Genomic DNA, 22,805 nt, shown 5'->3' on the forward strand with positions numbered 1-22,805 from the left:
ATAATCGGTTTTATGAGGCTTTTAACCGGCCGTAGTTTCTTTAGATTATTTAAAGCTGAATTGGCTATTTATTACTCCAGGTTAGTGAAATGGTGGGGGAAGAGAAATTGTTCGTTGAAATTTGCCTTCTTTTGATGCATGAATCCCAAGCTTCGAAAATCAGCACACGGTCATCAGCATCAATATTATTACATGAGTATAAAAGAGAGTCCTGTCAGTATGGCGTATCAAATGAAAGTCAGTTCAAGAGTGAAGGTGTCATAACAATATCAGCGAATTCTCGCCTTTAGTGATTGTTGTCATTACGTAGCTACAATGACAAGGTGACTAAAATATAACGACATCGCATTGCTTGAATCAAACCAATGAAATCTGGCAATCATGCACATTTGGGCACAGCCAAGGCGGTTCGCAGGGGCAAGAAAACGGGATGCATAGTTAACTTAAATCAATACTACCTTTTTGTTTCATTTTCATTTATAGACCCTAGCGTCATAACGACATTCAAATGGGTCGAAGGCTCACATTGCAATGAAGCAAAAATAGACCAGAAAACTAGACCAGAAAGTGAAGGAGACCATTTTCATAGGTCACAGCTGTACGGATGACCGCGCGGGTGCTAGAAAAACGGCGTTGGCATAGATTCCCTATGCGCTGCAAGTCAACTCCTGGCTATGTTGTGCAATTGACGTGATTGCTAACGTTGATAGCGTAGCAGGCACCATACACGTCAGCCTTCAAATTTCACATATAATGGCTCCCATAAAAGCAGCCACATGAAATTTGAAATGTTACATTTCAGCGCACAGCTTTGAGCAACGAATGTCTGGAATACGAAGCTTCAACATTCTTAGATGATCTTCATTAACACAAATAATTAAAAAAATTGTTCTAATTCACAACGTGATATTTTTTTTTTTTCGCAAAGAGTGACGATTATCGCTACGAAGTGTATAATGTTTTTTTTTTCTTTTTTTTTTCTCGTTGCTGTTTATCAGTCATATTATGCTATTTCAAGCAAGTAGAAAATCATGCAATCTTTAGTTTGACTCAGTTATATGATTAAGAGCTCTTAAGTTCGTGCCATACAAATGTAAATTTGTATGGCAGTATGCATACACTGCATACTGCCCCACTCCTGCCTAAAGCCTGACATTCAGGCTGGCAGTACGCAATAAATAAATAAAATAAATAAATAATTTTTTTTGTAGCGTACAAATGTTGTCCTAATTACGATACCATGTATGTTAACGTGTAAAAGCTGCATATCTTGCGAATGGGTAGGGGCTCGAACTTTGAAAAGTTCCTTTCGGCTTCGACGAAAATCTAGCCTTTGTGTAGATACTAATATGCCCACTTTAGTATCTTTCATGCAGCAAATGCAGTATCAGGAAGAAACGAATTATTGAGCAAATCCTTATAGTGTTATGAATAGACCTCGCACAGAATAGTGACGTAATGCTGTGGCGTCGCAAATATGAAGTTCTAGAGACAAGTCCGTTTTAGCGAATTCCTCCACTCGCTGGTTCGTCCTGTTAGGATGAATGTTACATATTTTAAGCCACTACAGTAAAAAACAAAATCGAGCCACTATTCAATAGGCCTTAAAATGTTGTTCCTTAGCTAACAGCGAAGTATCTTATCACGAAAGCAGTAGCAGCTTGCTATCTTCGCGTAAAAAGCTAGCTCTTATCAAATCGTGTGAAAAAATAGGAGCCATTCAAAAGGCCGGCATTAGTGTAGGGGTACTGTCTACGGACCGAATACCTGATTCAAATGACAAAAAGTTTCATATGAGGTATTTGACAAAAGCATCTGTTGGGCGAGTTGGTGTTTTTGACGATCCATAACTACAGCGCAAACGATAGGACAGAGATTTGTGGTGTCCCTCCTTCATGTCTGTCCTGTCGTTTGCGCTGTAGTTATGGATCATATGAGGTATGCCATTGCCAGGTACGCGGAGTTTATGTAGTGCCGCTCCCCAAAATAAGTTTATTTTTGTGAATTAATCAAACTATCCATGCCAAGTTTAGTGTGAATTGAATGCTAAATTAGTTCATACAATATTGTTCTTTTTGATCACACACCTGTGAAAGAACATTTATCGGTTTTATAGGCTTTGATATTTCAGTGATTACTAATCACTAATTAACATAACGCTGAAGGTCATCCGACTTCACTTCTAAACACGCTTGACCGAAAGCTCAAGAATCGACAGACGAAGAAGCAGGTACGAATGCAGTGAACACGCTAATAGCTATTGCAGTTATTGCTTCAATGAGCCTGCTCCCGCCTCACGGAATTATTCCATTTCAAACCGGTTGGCTCTTTTCTAGTGGGGCGAATTATCCATCATGTGAAATAAAGAAAGAATTCACGGAGAAAAAAGAAATTTTTTCTTCTGCAGTGCCTTAAACCACTAGCTACGATTGTTCAACTGGATGCTAGTGAGGAAATACCAGCAAGATGTGTTGCGAACAGAATAAATCTTTGAGCGTTTGAATCGAAATGTTTGCTTATGTTTCCAAGCCACAGCGTTATGTAAAAACAAACAGGGAACGGATAGCACGGAGTGCTGCGTGAGCACTGAGTGCGCTACGTATACACTTAGGTACCTACAGCTGTCGTTTTTTTTTCTACAATGAACTTCCTTCAGGTGGCCCGAATTCCTGCCTCGCAGGAAAATATTTACCAGAACGCTGTCGCATATGGTTCACGAAATCAGAAAAACTGTGCGTAGTTTCAACCCTTACTCAACTGATGCATAATTGTTTTCGAAATCTACATATCATAATTTAAAACTGGGTAAGTCTCCAAGCCAGATGTTTTTCCTACTGAACAAAAATGTTCTATACTACGTACTAATGCTAAATCAGCGCCACTACATGGCTCAGAAACAGGCCTCCTGAGATCTACACTTTTGACAAAGGCTGTACCTTTCCTTACTCGGTGCGTCTCTCATAGCCTGAGTCGCTTTGGGACGTTAAATCCCACAAACCAAACCTTTCTTAACTGAAAACTACAATAAATATATACGATTAGGCTCAATCATCAATGAAAATATATTTCACAACATAATAACATATATAGGTTTCAAAACAGTACTTTATTAACCTTAATTTTGCTGAGTATATTGTCAGATGCATGTTGATTGCCTTTTCGTTTTTAGAGTCTGATGTGCATTATTTTGACGTTTTTATATTTTTTTCTTCTTTTTTAACGCCTGTAACCGTTTTGTGCCTATTTTCGTTTTACCCTGCTGCTGTACACGCCCTCAGGGGGCCGAGGACTTCTCAAGCAGGAGACACGGCTTTTCCCTCAGCCTCCTTCCACTTTTTAGCGGTGACTAAAATATCCATGATATGACTGATTGAACGCAAGTAAATAAAGTGATAACGAAATGTCCAAAAACCGAATATTTAGTAATTCAAAGCACATTTGCAGTGATCTTGTCTTGACGAGTAGTAATATGCTGCAATCTGATTTCAAGGCGCACTTCTAATTGAGCACAAACTTGTTGGAAATGGTTATGTGTGTCTCCAAGGACATTTCTAGCTTCTGATGTGCAACATTCAATAGCGTATATGACGTAAAATGACACACAAAATATAGGAATTATAGAAACCGTGATCGCCTCAAGAGCGCTTATGCAGGTCTTTTACTAGAAGCTTTTAGATAAACAGCAGAGAGGCTGCAAAAAGGATTTAACTGTGATATAGCAGGAAATTACAACTTACGACTGCCACAGAGGCAGCAGCGTCCGATGCTGCTCTTATGACGTCATTTGTAGCGAAAATATTCAGAAAGACAAGGATGACGACTGTGGCTACATTGCTGAGCTGAAACAGAAAAAAAAAAGGGATGCAGCAGGTTATATGCTTTGACATGCAGCAGGAAATCAATCCTACATCTGTGTTGGGATCAGAATGTTCTTTTTTTATGTATTGCACGACCGCCTAATGTGCTCTATATTCACAACTCTAATATGGTGAACAACTGAGCTAGCTTTTTGTTTATTCCAGAATTCCCGATTTTTTCCTTTAGCGTAGTGAGAAAGGGAGAGGGATGGGTGATAAGTTAGAAAAATGAGTGTAGACGGTCTCGCTTAAGGATTCGCATCACTTCCCGAAAAAGCGAATATCCAGGGTCCACTTGCGACAGTCGCATTCAAGGTCCCATCGCAGACCTACTATCTTTTGGTATAGCGCTGTCTCGCAGAGGCCGTAAGTGGGGAAATCCATAACAGGTGTTTCATATCACAAAGTTCCGGGGAATTACCGCAAACAAGCTGATCTAGTTTGCAGTTTATGTTTTAGAGCAAGGCAGGAGATATGTACAGTCTTTGGCAAAATATTCAGCCCAAGGAGTTTGATTCTAAGCCCTGTATAGCGGTACTTCCAGAAGCCCGTCTATAATACTGAGCCTGAGAAGGGTGAGAACGAGATTTCTCGTTAACTGCGAGATTGCAAATATTGCAAATGAGACACAGATCTTGTTACAGAGCTCAGAAGTAATCCCCGTAAGCCTTATATTTTTGACAATTAGACTGTACAATCCCACAGAAGGTACAAAGATGATGATGCAGGGGCAACGCATATTTCGTTTGAAACTCCTACACATAGCCGAAATTCGATGAGCACCTTCATTTTCTCTAATTTTTCTTACAGCACCCGAAAAAAAATATCACCTTTTTCTTCATCACCGCGTTCGCGCCACAATAGTTAGTCTTGCTGTTTATTTACGTTTGGTGTGTGAGTGGCTTTAAACTGAAGGAATTGAAGGGTATAGGAGGGCTATGTAGCTTTATGTCTTGATTAAGGATGAGGGGTGGTTTTTAAAATGGGGCCCAGAAGTTATGACTGCAAAGGATAAGTGCTAAGCAGCGATGGTATTTAGTTATGCTGCACTTACCACGTAGGCGATGTCACAAAGTGTGAAGAACACGGTTGGTTGAAGGTTGGGCCTCTGTTTCAGTTCCACGGCGGACAGAAGAGAACATCCTAAAACGGCTCCCTTCAGCAGGACGGAAGCTTTGAAAACAAGGGCAGTGGTCTGCGCGCAGAGTGAAATCATGAAGTTGACGAATTTAGTAATTATCCTTTTACTAAGTACTTGGAAAAAGGGAAATTAAATTCAGAACGAATATAATTTTACGCCAACTCTCCTTTATCGATCTGCAAAGTCATGCGAGGGAAGTGCGACTATGCAATGTTAGAAAACCACGTGTATGGTAAGGAGTTTACATATATATTTCCGTGCCTGCCTTGAAAACCAGATTTTCAGAACGGGAATGCCTTCAGAAATGAACGCGGCCTGATCAGTGCTGAGAGGTTACTCTGGTGGGTGCGAAGTGACACGTCGCGAACAGCCAATGCGACAATTGTGAACACAGAAGCGGCCGATTACAGAAGATTACCGCCTGTGTGTGAAAACATTGGATTAGGCCTACATACTAGAAATAGCCATAGGGGGTAGATATGTAGTTCAAAGTAAAAAAATCCCATTTATATAAGTGAAGTCACAGCAAGTAGACAAACGAAAGATGCGAAATTACCGATTCCAAATAACCACGCATTAAGGTTAACAGATAGTGACAATATGGAACAGGTAACAAACAATTACCGTCTTTGATGGAAATCGGCATGTGAGACGGTTGTATGCCTGTTAGCTATAATCTCATGTAGACTGTGCCTTATGCTTCCTCAATATGCGCAGCTACGTACCGCACAAGTTTGACCCATCCATCACGATGCGTTTCATTGTAGCTAATGGTGACGGGACAATTCTTGAGTTTACTATCACCGTGAGCCTAGCTACACCTAATAAAGGACGAAGAACTCCTATTTAGTACTTGTCAAAACTCGATTTAGCGAAACCCGATTTAACAAAACTCCCGATGTAAAGAAGATATTCACATTCTTCTTCAGACGTCCTTAGGGTCCAATGCTTTGATTAACTCGAAATAACGAAGCCAACTTCATGATTTATCCCTATTTAATGAACCTTTTTCCAAAACTAAAAGTGAGAAAGTGCTAAAGTTTGATCTGGTAAGTAGAAAATGCGCCAACCATTATTTATTGCGAACCAACGGTAGCAACGCAGATCCCCTTCGTCCCGGTTTTACTAAACTGCGAAATGACACAACTTTGAATTGATTTCAACAGACGATCGCTGAAGTGGTGGATGCTCTTTATCTGCTGCAGCAGTTTGCTGGAACCCACAGAGAGACAAAAGACGTGCCGGATGCATTTCAACCTAAGAAGAATCCGTGTGCTCGTTGCTTGCAGCGCGCACGGAAAAAAGAATACCGATGTCTTTTTTGGGGATGTAAATTTGTACACCCTGGGACTGTTATTGTTGAGTTAACAACTTTTACTCTTTGTTTCCATAAGCGCTAGTATGCGCAACAGTAGACCAAGTTCATTTTCAGAGCAAATATACGCTTTGTAAAAATGGTGTAGCAGTAGTTTTATGGATGCCACTACACCATATAATTGAATTTATCGAATTAAGTGGCTGAGAAATGCTTCTCTCAATTTAACAAAGTTCCGGATTTAGCGAAAAAATTCGTAGCTCCGCTAAACTTCGTTAAGTCGAGTTTTAAGAGTTGTGCCACCGTCTAGCGGCGCCGGAACTTTCCCAATTCCACCCGCGTCCGAAAGCACGCATTAAAAGCACTGCTTTGAAATCAGCGATTTTATCCTTTTTTTTTCGGCACTACCTCAGCAAACAAAGCCACTTTAGGCTAACATTGCTGGCTCTCTGTGTTCAAAATGTTCCCCGCACCTTGTCCCGAAAGCTAACCTAACGCTGACAAACAGTATTTACTGACGGTACCCCTGTACTTACCTGAGGGTCGTCATCCATGGCGCACTCGTAGTGAAGTTTTCCCCAAGCGCGTTTCGTCACCCTGAGAGAAAGCGGCTATGACACTGACATCTGCGCCGTGTCCGCAGTCAAAGCCAAAACTGGGTGCGAACAGGATACGCCGATACTTTAACACTCACATCTGCTCACCTGTGCAGTGCTGCAACTCAACGCCGAACTTTGCCACAGCTTTGCGCAGCTATGCTCGAACGACAGCGCACCTGCCGAGCACATATAGCAGGACACGAACGCTCGGTACAGAAATAAAGTGGAAGCTGCCGGAAGATTGCTGCTCACCGCAGCAGTTGGAAATACGCGCAGCATACATTTACAGTTCTGCGTTTATTATTCGTCTTTATTTTTGCTGGCCGCATCTGGTGTTTCTTTTTTCATTGTCACCAACGGAACAACTAACCTAAGCTGAAGCACTCGTGCATCTCTTGTGGCGTTTGTACAAAAGTTCGCCGAACGCACCTCCACGAAAAAAAACAACAACTAAGCAATGCCTCCCGACATATAGTTGTTATGTGTAGTTGGCAGTTAGAGAAGCATCTATTGCATTCATACTTCGAACCATTGCCTGAGATTAGCGGTTGCTGCCCTGAAATTGTTCAAGATGGACCACGAGCATGCACCCAAAGACAGAGGTCTGGGGCGGTGTCTAGAAAAAGTGCATTTAATGCGTGCGCCTTAGCTACAAAATGGCGATCTTCCACGTCCTCGCCCACAGGCTCCCGCTTTCTTGCCGGTCGACGTCTTCCTCCTCGCTGGCGCGGTAAGAAGAGCGGTGCTAAAGGATTAATAGAAATAACCTATCTAAGATCTCACCTATGTCCCGTACAGCGATTGGGATACGTACGCCGTTGGTGACGTTGCCGGCTTAACGGAATGAAAAAGGGCCACGGGTATGTTACCAAGGGGAGAGCACTTAGTTGCGCTTAGAGAATTCATGTGTGTCTTACCCACACTTGTAGGAGTTGGCGGGGTTTTTTTTTTTTTTCTGCAATGTATTTTGATTGCTGTTAAATCCTGACAATAAATAATAAAAAAGAGAAAGAGGGTGACGAGCGCGAGAGATACACGAAGAGAAAAGCCGCGAGTCCTGCGTCACTCGCTAGCGGCTCTTCTCTATCTTTTGAGAAATTCTCTTCGGCTAGCGAGAAACATAAGGAGTGCTTTGTTACGGCGGGTGCATACATATAAGCATCTCTTGAAATATTTGCCTCAATATAATGCAAAAACGTTGAAATAGCTGCGCTCATTTTTCGCCTTATGGAGAATCGCAAACGTCCTTGGGAGTTTTGTTTAACTACATTTATTCTGAGTTGGCTACGGAGAATCAAAGGAGGCTTGAGAAAAGCCCTGACCGCTCAGCTCATTCCCGCGAGCATTTAAACGTTGCACAACGACTTCCCTGACATTTTGAAAAAAAGAAAGACAGCGGGATATATTAAAGAGGGCTAAGCACTGTCTTCGCAATGGATGCATAGGTGCTGTCTCAGAAGGGAGATGTTCTTCCTGTCTTTGAGGAAACTGTAATAGCACTGGCAAAGTTCGGTTTAATTTGGTTTGTGAGGTTTAACATCCTAAAACAACTCAGGCTTTGAGAGAGGCAGGGTAATAGTTTGGGGTGCTAGTGTGAACAAATGCCCTTTATTTGGCGAAGATATTCAATCGAGCCTATTACATATATAATAGTTCTAAGCATATGGTGTACTGTAAGCGCTGCCGAATGGTATAACAATTTTATATTCACTTCTTTAACCATCCTGTCGAGTCACTTACGAACTAGAATTCGGTTTCCAAAAGGACAGTACTTCCTGATCTAAGGCTCTTCAGGAAATGCATCAATGATTCGCACTTAATGTGTGCTCATGATATCAACTACATTGCAAAAAAAAAAATAGTAGCTTTGTATATTTCGAACGTTTTAACCGAAACAAAACTTCCGTGCTGCTAATAAATACTCATGTGGCATCACAGCGAGGTGTCATATGATGGCCCAGTGGTAAAATGAGGGTATGCTACCCTAATAACCCTCATATCGTACCATGACGCAATAAGGCACAGAGAGAGAAAGAGAGAGAGACTGAAACAGCGACAAAACCTGTGGTGCAGTATGAGTGTGATGGCTTGCGTGCTAAAGTTGTTACCTTTTGTTTCGTACGTCAGCGCCTGGAAACAGGCATGGACATGACAAACAGTACTGCTCCGTGCCGTCCGCGCAAAGACGATTTTCTTGGCTTTTTTATTTGTAGCTGCATGAAACAAAGGCACCGCGGGTCATCGTGAGTTGTGCTTTGCGCAATCCTGGGTGTTATTGTCGGCGGCAAACATCTGCACCCACAAGGCAGATGTGAGGAGACACGAGGAGTTTGTGCTGTAGAAGGAAAGAAACACAACGTTCTTCACCAAGAAAACCACAAGCAAGCGTCCTCGGGCTGTGCATTCGCGGACATTACGGTGGACTACCGAAAGCTGAGAAAAGGATGTGGCATACGATCGTCCGAAAGGGGTAATCGAACACCAAGATTCTCCGCATGCACGCCGCGGTGGTACGCTAGAATTACGCGCCAGAAGGGCCGCTCTTCGAAGTAAGCCGCGACAACAGCAAAAAGACTGGACCTCTCAATCTCGACACCAAGCAATGGTGACCTCACTCAACCTCAAACTCACGAGTGAGACTGAGGTCTAATTACTTGACCTCACTAAAAATTTTCGATCTGTCACCGGCCTCACCTCAACCTCACCTCACTCCGTGAGGTTGAGGTCGACTCATGAGGTCGAAGCCTGATGAGGTTGCCCACCTCTGCCCGCCACGCTTCCATTGTAGCTTCGTGCGTCAAAACTTGAGCTTGGGTTCCCTATACCGGGTTCCACACAGAATAAATCATCTCAAAATAAAACCAATTTGATGAAATATTGTTTCCAACGGTGCATATTTCTTCCTTGTTCAAGGGACGTTTAAGTGAAAAAAATTTAGATCTGATAAATTATGTTCACTGAGGGGCTGCTTTTAGTCATCAGGCGTGACATAAATCAAAGGAACAGTAAGGAATTAAACCAGAAACCCCAGACAACTAATTTATGGCTGCAGGAAGGGATTGTTGCCATTTTATCGTAGACCTGATATGAATGGCGGCGTGGGCCTCCTTTCCGCCTCGCATGATTCTTCCCACCGCTATGCCAAATATATACACCTCAATTTTAGTTTTATTTCTATAACATAACTTATCAACCGGAGTAGAGTAGCATTCTTTAACATGCTTTGGATGTTGCAAATAATTGCGCTAGAATGTCACTGTATTCTGGCTATCTACTGGTCTCACTCGCATGGAGTAAAGAAAAGTGCACGCTGCTTGTTTAGGGTTCGGTTAGAAAAAATTATATCTAAATGTGACGTAAGCTTGATGGATGACGTAATTAATGGCTCCAGAGTAATTAGCACTCACTCGCGTTCTTTAAAATGCACTGACATCGCGATTTATACACTGGCCTACGTCAAAACATGGCCGCCGCGACCAAGTTCACACCTTAACAACTGAGACACCACGACGGGCCTCTGTCACTTTGCAGTTGGCGACGTTCGGTTATTCTTTACCCTCGCGTGACGACGGTACGTTGCCGGAGAAATTCGCTCGTGCGACAGCCTTGCAATGTTTGCTACCTAAACACACATGAAATCATCGCTGAGAGACATTTCAAAGCTTTAATACTAATCAAAGACTCACGTATGCGTTTCGTTAATTAATGGTTTTTTTCTCTCTCTTCTTTATTTCTCCGTAGTTCAGAAAGGAACAAATGGAGAAACATTCCAGCGGGAACTTTAGTACCCTCACGGAACTTGGTTTTTATACCAGGCGTTTCTAAACAAGGTATAGCGGAAAGCTTGGGCAAATGATTCCTATGCTGAGGAATATTTTGCAGAACGTCTATATCTGTACATGTAAAGGTGATGTCACCGACGAGGAAGAAGCGATCACCGGCGTGGGCAGGCGCGCTCGTTCTAGGTCCACCAAATTCATTAAACGTCATCATCATCGCCCTCGGTCAAGTTCGGTTTCCTTTCTTCATCCGCTTTCCGCCTTGTAACATAGTTTGTGGAGCGTGCGGGGTTTCTTCATCTCACCTCATCCTGGACCGGAGCTTGGGCGCCCATTGCTTCCGTCATCGGCAACGGGTACCTGGTGCGCATCTGCTGGCTGTTCCCCAACCTACCAGACATGGCATAAACTCGCCGTTCTCCTCCGCACCCCCACCTAGTTCCCCGTCCTGACCACAAGACACAATTAACGACAAGTAGCCCGACGTGAAGACCCCACTGACCAGAGCCGCCATCAACACGTGGCAACACATGTCGAGACAAGCGAATGAAAAACCCTAAAAAAAGATTCGACCGACCTGAGACGCCGACCAGACGAACCAACCCACCCGAAAGAGCAACACACGGGATGACATCACCACTGCCCGAGCCGTTTGATGCGTGCCTGGGGCTCAGCCGTCCAATCCTGGCGACCTGTGTAGCGAAAGCTTCCTGGGCCAGGCTTCATCATTCATCATTGCGCCAAGCCGCTACCTTCCTTCTATTCTGCCTTCTGCAGTCACACACTATCATCGTTTTCTTCTTTATCTCCGACTTTGACGTCGCACATATGATAATTGCCATGCCATAAGTCTGATCAACTTCGACTTCATCCATTGATCTGACGATTGCTCGGTGACACCAGTGTTACGGACGAGGAAGAAGAAGCGGGCAGTGGTGTGGGCAGGCGTACGCTATAGGCCCGCCAACATTCATTAAACGCGTCCTCAGTCATTGCCATCGGTCATGTGCTGCTTTTATTGCGAAAGCAATAGTACACCAGGATTCGGTCCATCGCGTAACCCGTGAATGACCTTGAACAGCCGCGAAGAAGACGAAGAAGAGCGTTCCGTCACCTGCACCTAATGCTTTCGCTCCACATTCAGTTCAGCAGCGTTGAACCCTTCTCATTTTTTCTTTCATTGTCTTGCCGCATCGTAACAATATCATCACTCTTATAGCAGGCTCGAGCTCGTGAAATAAAACATGACCACACATAAGGAATACCACATAACCATGCACCAGTATTAGTTTTTTGTGAATTGTCTATGATTCCAGTGAACTCTCTATGGTGTGCACTCCATACCATTAACGCAGTGATAAGAAAGCAACTTGGAACTAATTTTTGGCTATCTCTGTAGCGGGTGTGTTTGGTTCGTCCAGAGCTTAGTGAATACGGACATTGCATTGGAAGATTATATAACCTCATCCACCAGCTAGATTTCTTGTCTTCTGCATAAAAGTTAACGGTAAAAGTGTTCATGTTGTAATCGATGCCACTGCATCTATTTCCTCATTTGCACGGTTTGGAACAAATTTGGCTGTCCTAAAGTCTCGCTTCAAACCTCCGAGTGAATATTGAGTTGTACACACGGCTTTCAGGTGTCCTTTAGTGAGAACACTGGTATTAGTTGAGAGAGACTGTAGCGATATCAGTAAGAAGACGGCCAGAACTCACTTCATGACCCATTTCTTGTATTTTTTCACCCAAGAACTTTTCATTAACTGCATTGTCATTGTCAACACTGCTATCGTCATAATCATCCCTATCGCTACTATCTTCCTTATCAACTAAAATGCGCGGTTATTGTCATGGCTACTGTTATCATGATCACTAACTGCACTGTCAATTTCATCGCTACTAATACCATTATCATTATCACTATTTTCATCGTCATTGTGATTGCTACTGTCATCCTTACGGTAAACAAGCATAATTACAATCTGTTTACTACGATCCCGCCGTCGAGTGGTTCGCGCTCGGCTGATGATCGCAGGGACAGTGGTTCGGTTCCCGTCGAAGACAGATTTTTTTACTTTAGGTGCCAGTGTAAAGGACGTTTTCTGGTCACACTTTCTCTGCACTCCTCCCATGAAACAAGAATAGCTTTCGTCTTAAAACGTGATTAGCAAATTTGTTAGAAACTTCAATGCGGTTGGCCAACTTGCCTTGCGGAAGGATGCCAAGGTGAGTCTTCGTCTTCTTTGTAAAACCGAAAGCGAAACTGTAGCTATGGGCTGCCAGTGATAATTCGCATGCTCGCCGCTTTGCGCATGGGGAAAAAAGCAGTGACGTCACGGGCCTGGCCCACCTATCTGCCGATAAGGGAGCAGTGTGCGAAGTACAATTTACCTAGCGGCTTGACTCAATGTCGAGTGCATTACCGGTGCGCGCTTTCCAACATCCATTCGCCCATCGCCTTCTCCGCGCTGCAACTGAATGTGTTTACCTTCAACAGGAAAATATGTGAGTAGTAGCTGTATAAAAGGCAGATGGGACCGAATATCCTCGCAGGCTGAGGATGTTCGCGTTTTCATTCCTCTTTATGTTGTGAATTCTTCCTTTTCAGTTCATGCGGCTTATGTCCGCATGTTGCGCGTGCTTGCAAACGGAAAGTAGTGTTTATCTAGAAAACGCATAAAAAAAAAAAGATGTTTATCGCTGCATTCAGCTTGCTATGTTTTTATGGCTATGCAAAGAAATATCAACTTGCAGTTGGGCCGGGGTTATCGTAGCACACTGGTTGAATGTCGTGATGTAAACAGATAGCATAAATTTGTGGCAGGAGCATGCGTTTCCTGCTTTTCCCTTAGCTCCAGAATCATATTTTGTCTAGATGCCGAGAAAATAGGTGAGGGCGGGGTGCGCTTGGACAACGTGCAGTACAGCCATCCTGCCGTTTTTGTCATAGGTATACACCTTGCGTCACTGCCACTAAATCTTCGATCACATGCTGAAATAGAACGGAAATAACAGGGGCTGAACCAGGCAGCTGCTCCGCTGCAAGTTGGGCACTCCACCGTGCAGGGGTAGGTCGCTTTGTTTCTCCTAACTATTTAAAAATCAGTAATGTATAAGTAAATAATACGCGAATGATTTTTAAATTTAGAGTATAGGGAGCAAACACCAAGTAGGAATGGCGACAAGTCTACATGTAAGTCATTTATGTGCAAATAAATAGGATACAGGTTCAGTGTATGTAAATGTGAATTATCCACGGGCCACCAGTAGAAATAGATGAGAGAAAATGTCCGGGAGGAAACCAGCGCTCTGGTTCTTTCTCCTTGCGATAAAGGCGCAGCTTTATTGTACTGCGTGATTGAAAGTTTAATGACACGAATATTGATGAATATAATTTCCGTCCACTCTTTCCGCACGAACAACGTCTCTGTGTACAAAATAATTGCACGAAGTTACAAAATAACCTCGAGGGCTTTGAAAACATGGGCAAAGAAGGTAACGTGATTATATACAGCGAATATGGGATCTTCAAGATGTACAGTCGTGAGCAAAAGTGGTATACAGCACTCAGCCGATGGCGGAGCTCGAGAAAACTGCATGCCAACTTCATCTAGCAACAGATATCTGTGACCGGAACAATAGTGGCACTGCTCCATTTTATCCACATGCATGTGTCACTGTCGCTGTTTCGTGCGCTGTCGCTAGGCGGCAATTTTATGCATTTTTCCAAAGCTCTGTCACTGGCTGAGTGTTGTATACCACTTTTGCTCACGACTGTACATATGTACTTGTAGCATACATTTCCCTGTTCAGTTTCGGTAATTATTATTTAATGAGGACGCATAGTTTGTTCGTAAAAATCAGAGTCCGCATTGATGAAAACTTGGCTTCGCTTAATGCACAGGATTGTGAAGGGACTGAGGAAACCAAGCATTCTAAGTACGGGGATTGGATATTGAGAGATATCATGGTACAACGAAACACAGACGCGACCATGAAGTCAAAACTATGTAATTAGTTTTCTTTACATACGCTTTATTCTTTCTGTCATTTAAGAGTAGCAAACATTACTTCAACATGATGCATCAACATTTGTTTACCTGTTGTTTGGCGAATGCAAGAGGAAGAGTCTCATGGAGATGAAGCTAACAATGTACAAAGAGGAAAGTTCTCATTCAACCAGTCATTCTGGTTGGCAGCACGATGTGAACAGCTGAATGATATGGAACCACATATCCAAATTCATAGTCGATAGGTAATTTCAGGTCGTGGCTGTTTGGGATCGTAAATAGCAAAATGCCCACTGGCTACTATATTTGACCAGAGCCCGCTTATGCTGTCCAGCAAAGAATGAGATCCTAACTTTCTTCGTGTTAAAACGACCCGGTGCGTGCTATAACCGGTGGCTTTTATGACCGATCTGTCCCAACACTTACGTACGTGTACTCTAACCATATCTACCTATCACATGCTGCCAGTTTTCGTTTACGCGGCAGCAAGCGAAATTCAGCCTGCTTATCAAAAAGCGTCACACTATCGGAAAACCCCGACCCGTTAACACAAGGCACGTGTAGACAGCTGATTTTATTTTGTGCGTCACTTTGCTCGTGGTGGATAAGAAAGGTAAAACGTGCTATCTGCAGCACCCCCCCCCCCTCATGTTTTCTTATCTGCTCTCACATTGTTATCGGACAAAGCGATGGTGGATGTTAGCTCTTTAAGGACTTGGTGTTCTCTTCACGGTTTTAGAAAACGAAAATAAGTAGAAATTATTTGCAATACGTGTAACCCCATTGTAAATGCCGTTCCTCCACAGGCTCGAAGTCTGTGAAACAAGGCGTACTCCACATATAAGGAAAAGGTGTAAAGTACACCGTGTATGTTTTCATGCTTATCTAGAGTGTTGATATGCTGAGGCATGGCCATTCTGGTTGAGCTTCATTCATCAATCCGGCTTGAATTGAGAAGCGGAAATACTATTTCTAGTATCAGTTTCATAAAGGACGGGTTCTTCCGGTCTGAGTTAAACCGGACATTATCTGTCCGGTATTTGAGCTCTTTGCCGAACCGTATTGCTGTTCCGGCTGGAGGTTGGTCTCTCCGGTATCAGCTTCATACCACGGTGGAAGAAAGAGAGGTGCTCCGAAGCCGCGACAGCGCTGCAGCGAAAGAGTGGCCGCTTAGTGTGACTGTAGGGCCGCCGCTAGGGGCAGCACATGTTCTGGGGTCCATCCTATCCGTCGAATTTGCTGGCATGGCGCAGCACACGCGTTGATAATTTTCGACTTCAATCAGCACTTAAAGATAATAATCGGGGTATTTCTGTTTTAGATATTTACACGTCAACCTCTGAGCAGGCGGCAGAGGCTTTCTTACCGCTTACTGAGAGCAGAAAGGCAGCTCGAATCAATTATGCTTGCACCGACGGCGCCTACTGAAATACATAACATAACTTAAAGTTTACCGTATCGTGACGCTTCTGGAGTAGATGGCATAAAAGTCCTGCCCATAAAATAAGCAGTAAAATACAGTATAAGATACATACACCTAGCTCTGTTTTGTGCCATATAATAAATAAGATGCTTCATCCTGGTGAATTCCCTGAAGATATAAAAATTGCCAAAAATTAATCCTGTGTATAAGGCAGGTTGAGAAACCGATATTAACAACAATAGGCCCTTTCGGTGTACCGGTGTGTACAAAAATATTTGAACTGCCATATATTATCAGGCTGTCAAGCTTCATTGATAAGCATAAAACAATTAGTAGCGCCCAGTATGGGTTTCAGAAGAATAAGCCAGCGGAAGAGGAACTCATCATAAAGACAAATTGATTGAAAATATCGAAAACAACCTCATCACACTTCGTCTGTTTCTAAATATTAGAAAAGCGTTTGACACTGTTCATGACGATCAAAAGTAGAGACATGTGGAATAAGAAGTATTTCACAGAGTTAATAGAAACATATCTCTTGAACCGCTGTCAATGCGTATGTGTTAACCGGATACCATCTCGCAGAATGAAAGGTCTGCACGGTGTTCCACAGGGATCCATCTTGAGGCCACTGTTGTTCCTAGTTTACATTAGTGATATCATTATGATACCCGACTATCCCGAATTGATAATGTATGCCGATGATACGAATATATTTTTTTTAAGACTCAGAAAAATGAATCCCGGGAAATAGCAGTTAAAGCCAACCTCTCGAACTCATCTGCCTGGTTGCGAATCAATGGCTTAGGACATTAACGCTTTGCGTTGCTGTATTAGTGACGTGCGTGAAAAAGCGGACGTTTAAAAAAGAAAGTGGGCTGATTATGCGTATCGCTTTATTTTATAGGCTCGTGAAGATGCTCCTTGCGGCGACCTCACTGATTATGCTGTTTCGTAAGTGGCGTACTCATTTTTGCAAGCATGAATACTTTTATTCATTAAGGTGACCGTTTTCGTGAAATGTAAAGTGGGCAGATAAGTGTCGTTTTGTCCAGTTCATCTTCTCTGTGCGAAATATTTCTCGTTATCGGCTTATACATGATGAAAAGGAAGAAGAAAAGGACACCCGGAAATCTCTTCTCAATGACGAGGTATTTCTTCCAGTGCTGTAAATCGTAGAGCTAATCAAAATATATTTTTAGAGATCTGAGTAGAATTAGGCATCTACGGACTTGTCACTTTCTAAGTATTAGACAATTAATATTACGATCCTGCACGTATATATTTCCGGAGTTTTGAAAATTTTGCATAAATTAATATTTATATGCAGTGTTTACAAAAACAAACGGTATGCGCTTTTGTGTGCATATATTGTCATTGTTTAGGCCAGTAAGGTTTTTCTCCTTCATTTTATCCAAGCAGGTTATTTAGAGAGGCTGACAATATTTCGAAATATTGTTTTGGTGAGCCAGTTGATGCGACCTTTTTCCGGCCTGCTTGTGCTGAGCAGGGATATTGAAACGCAAGAAGAATAGCAAGAAAATCTAGACATCAGACGAATGACTGTCATGGCCTCGTGTCTGTGCTTTTGCCTTCTCCTCGTTCAGTTTTAGCTTGCCTTCTCAGTGCAGTAATTCAAAAAATAAATAACACTAATCCCATCAAGATCGAAACAGATCAACACACGTTAATAGTCACGGCTAGTTGCGTTGAACATACCAGCGTCTCGCCTCTGACTATTGAGCGATGTCATGCATGCAAATCTGCCGTAGTTGAGTGTGACATTGTTTTGTTTCCGAGAAACAAAAAACGGCGTCGTATGTGACTTTTTGAACAGATGGCGGGGAAACTACAAATCCATCGCAAAACTTTTTCGCCGACAATCTGCTGGACTTTATTCCGCGAGACTCTTTCCCTCTGCAAGACGTGGGCTTTGAAGTGGACGTCCTGAACGACACGGTGCTGCACGTCTTCCCTTTTGAACTGGTCAACGGCACTGCGTGGCGGTTTCGTAGACGCGTGCAGCGAGAAGGTGACTGCCGCAAGACGTGGTCTGCCGGCACCGTCACCATCAGCTGCGACCTCTTATTCGCCGGTCTGATGGCGAAGTACGACCTTGAGCCAGTGGTGCCTGGTGGCGACAGCCGTTCCCTGCAGTTCTTTGTTCGAGAAGGTCACGGAGAGATGGAGATTGCTGCTACGCAAGGCAAGTCCAACTGCGCATGCATGCGTACACACATTCGTGCGCTGCAGTTCCCGAAAAGCCTATCGTCCTATGAAGCTTCCCTGCTGAAAAAAATATACATGGCAATAATCTCACATTTTCTCTCACAATCTCACTCAATTCACATAAGGCATTACATACAAGTCGCATATAATTGCATACGGTCTCATAGCTTCTTGTACATTATCATAAATTATGTGTGATATTTTATGATAATGATGTGAACCGTATGAGAGTCTATGCGATTAGATGATATTTTATGAGGTTATTGCCACGTAGAACGTTTGGTTTTTCGGTAGGGTTGTTTCAAGGGTTAGTGCGTAGCACCTTAACATTCTTTGCTGCCCAGCTGTATACGTATAGTGCGAATTAAAAACAGCTACAATGATATATTACATAGCCGAGGATACTAGACACAAGGAGGCCGAGTAAAATGATCTTATTGATGCGAAAGCATTAGTAGGTTATGTTGGCCATGAAAGTGTCCCCAAAATGTGTTCCAGAAAGTTGGTCCCCTTGTGACGTCATCAGTCAATTACTCGATGAGAGTTGTAAGCCAGCGTATAAAAGGTACTGTATCTTCAGCGAGTCATGAATTATTATTCATATGACATGAAAGTGTTGAGACATGTAATTCATGACTAATGTGATTCATGATTTGTGAGACAAAACGTGCAGAGTCATGTCATGTTGGTAAGTAGATGTAGAAAGGCGTTCACCAATGTCGAGCAGAACGCTAACGCTTTCACATTCTCCCAATGAAGTTTATGCAGAGATTTCTTAAGTTTTTCGCAGGAAGATCATAAGTGAACAAAAGTACATGAGATCCCATACGAGAATTAGAGATGCCAATACTGATGCTTCCTCACCATTTTGTTTTTTACAACAGGCAGGCCGACCCAACTGACGGCGTTTCGGCTGTACTCTCTCAAAATGGCGATGAAAGAAATGGACAGCATCCTGATCCATCCCGATGTGGACGTAATATTCGCGGCCAAGGCGACCGAGAATGCCGAGCGTACGCTGTGGGAAGCGCTTGTAATTTTGTACGCTGGAATGATACGCGAAATGCTCGCCAGTATAAGCCCAAGATCTGCCAGCATCGGGTAGCTTAGTGGTTACCGGTCAGGTTAAATTTTACGGGCCGCATTGCTCGTCATAAGTTTCTTGATGCATTCGTGCTGCATTTTTCCGAAAGCCTGTTTTGTAAGACCATCATGTAGAATGGGCACAATGACCCTATAGAAGAACATGCGGAGTTTTCGGCATTCTTCTGTAGGACATATGTTACCCCTGCTGGGTTGGTAGCTATCGTCCGCGTATAGGCTGTGCGGCACTCCTGGGATATCTACCAGTTTACCCGGGATTTTTATTGGAGCCAGAATAAAGAGGAACGGAGACAGGACAGCTCACTGAAGGTAGCCTTGTTTCTCAGCTTTATCGAGTCAAATTTCAGAGTGCCCACGTACAGTTCCACTGTACGCTCACTGAGAAAGGCCCTGATGCAGTTATAAGCATTTCTCTCAGGGTTAATTTTGTTTAGGTGTTCTAGTATAATATAATGGGAGACATTGCCAAATGCTTTCTTTAGGTCGATAGCCAGGATTGCCTGCGTATTTACCTTGTTAGATCTGTTAATAATGTCATGTGACAGTTGAAGCATAATATCCTGTGTAGAAAGTGCCCTTCTGAAGTCCACCATGGTGTGGGGTAGAAGCAAGTTATTCTTCGGCTTAATCTTGCAGTCTATTAAGCACAGCATGTTCCAGTAGCTTACCTGAGCAGGAGGTAAGCGTGTCGGTCTTAGGTTATTGGGATTAATCTTCGATGGAGCAGCAAAGCTGAAATTCTTTAACTTATATAAGGAAACAATTTATTGACTGTGGTTTACAGGCCACCGTCTGGCCATTTGGGCTCATTTCATAAAACCATCGAATCTTATTTAAGTCTTGTAACGAGGAATAAGTATGATATAATCATTGGTGTTGACTTCAATATAGATATGTTATGTGCAACTCCGAGCAGTGTAGATTTTTATGTTTTACTCACTTTGATGTTACAAATATAATTACCAATGCAACCCGTATAATCCCCAGCTCTCAGACATGCACTGATCTATTCCTAACTAACATTAACTCTTCACTCGTTCACTCAGGAGTCGCAGGTTGCGACATCAGTGGTCACATGGGTATTTATTTATTTATTTATTTATTTATTTATTTATTTATTTATTTATTTATTCATTTATTTATTTATTTTTGCAAGAAGGTGGTACTGAAGCAAGACCTTTGTGAGAAAGTTATATTGAATTGTGTAACAAAAAGTGTTTTTATTTATCAATACTGCGGCCTTAAATACAAGGCCATAGCAGATGGGTTCACGCATTTGCACAATAATAATGGACAAAAGACAAAAAGAAGAGGGATATAGCAGGCAAGAAATTACCAGCAACAAGATTCCAGCATCACACTACATCATTATTACATTAGAAAACCACACACGATCACGCACTACCTCATTATTACGCTAGAATACTAGATATGTTCATCGCACCCAAACGTATAAAGGATTTTATTGGAGCATGAAACCAGTTCAAATTCCTCAGTACGTCAGTACTCAGATGATCATCGATTATGTAAGCTATGCTTCAAATAGGGATAAGGAATTATAAGTAACTGCATGATCAAGAAGGGCATTTCATTCGGTGATAGTTCTAGGAAAATAGGAATATTTGCAGCAGTTTGTTCTCATTAGGAACGGTTTTATGGAAAGAGAGTGTCGGATGCGTGTGGCATAATCACTAAGAAAGTAATTCCTTGTCTCGTGTGAATATATTAACCTCTCTAGAAAGTTCTCTTGAAAGATTTAGTTCCAATGTTCTAAATGTTGACTGGTCAGAAATATACAAAGAAAGTTGCGCAGAGAGTGCTAACGATTTATTTCCCGCTAAGTTCATTCATATTTATAACATGAACTTTACTCCAAAGCTTAAGAGGTTATCTGATACTATAAGAAAGCCGTGAATATCGGGTGAATTGTACTCGCGTAATAAAGAAAAGCACACATTGTCTCAGCTGTTTATTGACACTAAAGATGTTCTTATTTTTCAGCGCTTTAAGAAGCATAGAAATAAACTGAATTCCGACATACGACAGGCGAAGGACAGATAGTATGACTCTTACTTTCAAACTGCATCGAATCGACCTGATCCGCATCGACAATTCCCCCCATCGCCTCTCCATGCAGCAGGCGCCTCTCCCCCCATCCACTACACTGCTGGTATCTTCACGGTGGCGGCGAGAAAACTCCGAAACTGCGATCTTAAGGCCTATATACTCGCATAACGAGTGACACACTACTAAGAAAACCGCAGGCGGGGGTCGCGCTTGTGTACCGCCTTTGTAATTATTAATTTCACCCGAACCTATACCCTGTACACTCTCTTTATCACCTCTCTCTTTTGTGCCCTCTTAGTGTCCACTGCTTCACTGTTTCTGCCAGCCGCAGATCTCGTGCTTTCAGGCCGCGGACCGCAAAACCTTTTAATTCCTCTTTGCATTACTTGTAATTATATAACCTCTTGCTGACACTACTTTCCAGCGAAAAACGCGTAGCTCAGCAACCTGCTTCTCCAAAGCCGATCCACACTCGCTTACTATGTGCGACCGTGTGCTGTCGCCTCTTGGTTCGGGACTCAATTTTTGCACGTCGGACGCAGATGATCACCTGACAACAATAGCTACGTAGAACCTACGTCACGGCTATATATATATATATATATATATATATATATATATATATATATATATATATATATATATATATATATATAGTAAATAGACGTATTTGGTCGCTAGAGGTTATACACAAGCAATTTTTCCCTTTTTCACTTGTTTATATATATATATATATATATATATATATATATATATATATATATATATATATATATATATATATATTGTAACAGTACGGAAGAAGATGAAGTTTAGAAGACAAGTGAAGGAAAAAGACGTTGAAAAAGGACTCTCGTGCCGGACGCGCTGCCGTTGACCAGCTGAGCTCCCTACCCTATCGTCTTGTAGTTCAGCGCTCCGACGTCTTACCCCCTTCGTAACAAATTGGTGGTCAGGTGCTGGGTACGACTACCCTCAAGACGCATCCTCAATCGCTGGAGCTTCGTCGGAGCCGTCGCCTCGCTGGTCTCCCACCCTTTTCAACAAGAATGCAGCAGACTACCGAGCAGCCCCGAACATCAACACGGGACCCTCTACCCTCGTCTCGCGATGCGCCGCCGACCACCACGAATGCGACGCTACCATTTCGCGAGCCTCGTTCCTTTGCCGGCCAAGCAGGGGAAGATGTTGATGACTGGCTCACTCATTATGAACGTGTGAGCCGCTATAACCGCTGGGATTCAGTGGCTAAACTAGCCAATGTAGTCTTTTTTTTTGACG

The 22,805-nt window shown here is 42.8% G+C and overlaps 2 protein-coding genes across 2 annotated transcripts in view; one reads left to right on the forward strand and one right to left on the reverse strand.

Moving 5' to 3' along the window:
• The window catches only part of LOC146189547 (multidrug resistance-associated protein 1-like), a 52,253-nt gene extending 45,386 nt beyond the window's left edge, over positions 1-6,867 (reverse strand). Inside the window, exons 1-3 of the mRNA XM_084605294.1 lie at positions 6,850-6,867; positions 4,912-5,052; positions 3,738-3,839 (exon numbers count right to left, since the gene is read on the reverse strand). Of these exons, the coding sequence (XP_084461420.1) occupies positions 3,738-3,839; positions 4,912-5,052; positions 6,850-6,867 (261 nt within the window). The remainder of the gene's footprint in view (positions 1-3,737; positions 3,840-4,911; positions 5,053-6,849) is intronic.
• Positions 6,868-13,062: 6,195 nt separating this feature from the next.
• On the forward strand, positions 13,063-20,552 carry LOC146189548 (uncharacterized). Its single transcript, XM_084603288.1, has 4 exons — positions 13,063-13,196; positions 17,032-17,078; positions 17,962-18,334; positions 19,242-20,552. The coding sequence occupies exons 1-4, from the start codon at positions 13,099-13,101 to the stop codon at positions 19,456-19,458; spliced, it is 735 nt and encodes a 244-aa protein (XP_084459414.1). The 5' UTR covers positions 13,063-13,098; the 3' UTR covers positions 19,459-20,552.
• Positions 20,553-22,805: the final 2,253 nt, after the last annotated feature.

The sequence above is a fragment of the Amblyomma maculatum genome, chromosome 5 (genome assembly GCF_055883805.1).
Source record: "Amblyomma maculatum isolate TAMU_Amacu chromosome 5, ASM5588380v1, whole genome shotgun sequence".
In the NCBI taxonomy this organism is placed as follows: Eukaryota; Metazoa; Arthropoda; class Arachnida; order Ixodida; family Ixodidae; genus Amblyomma; species Amblyomma maculatum.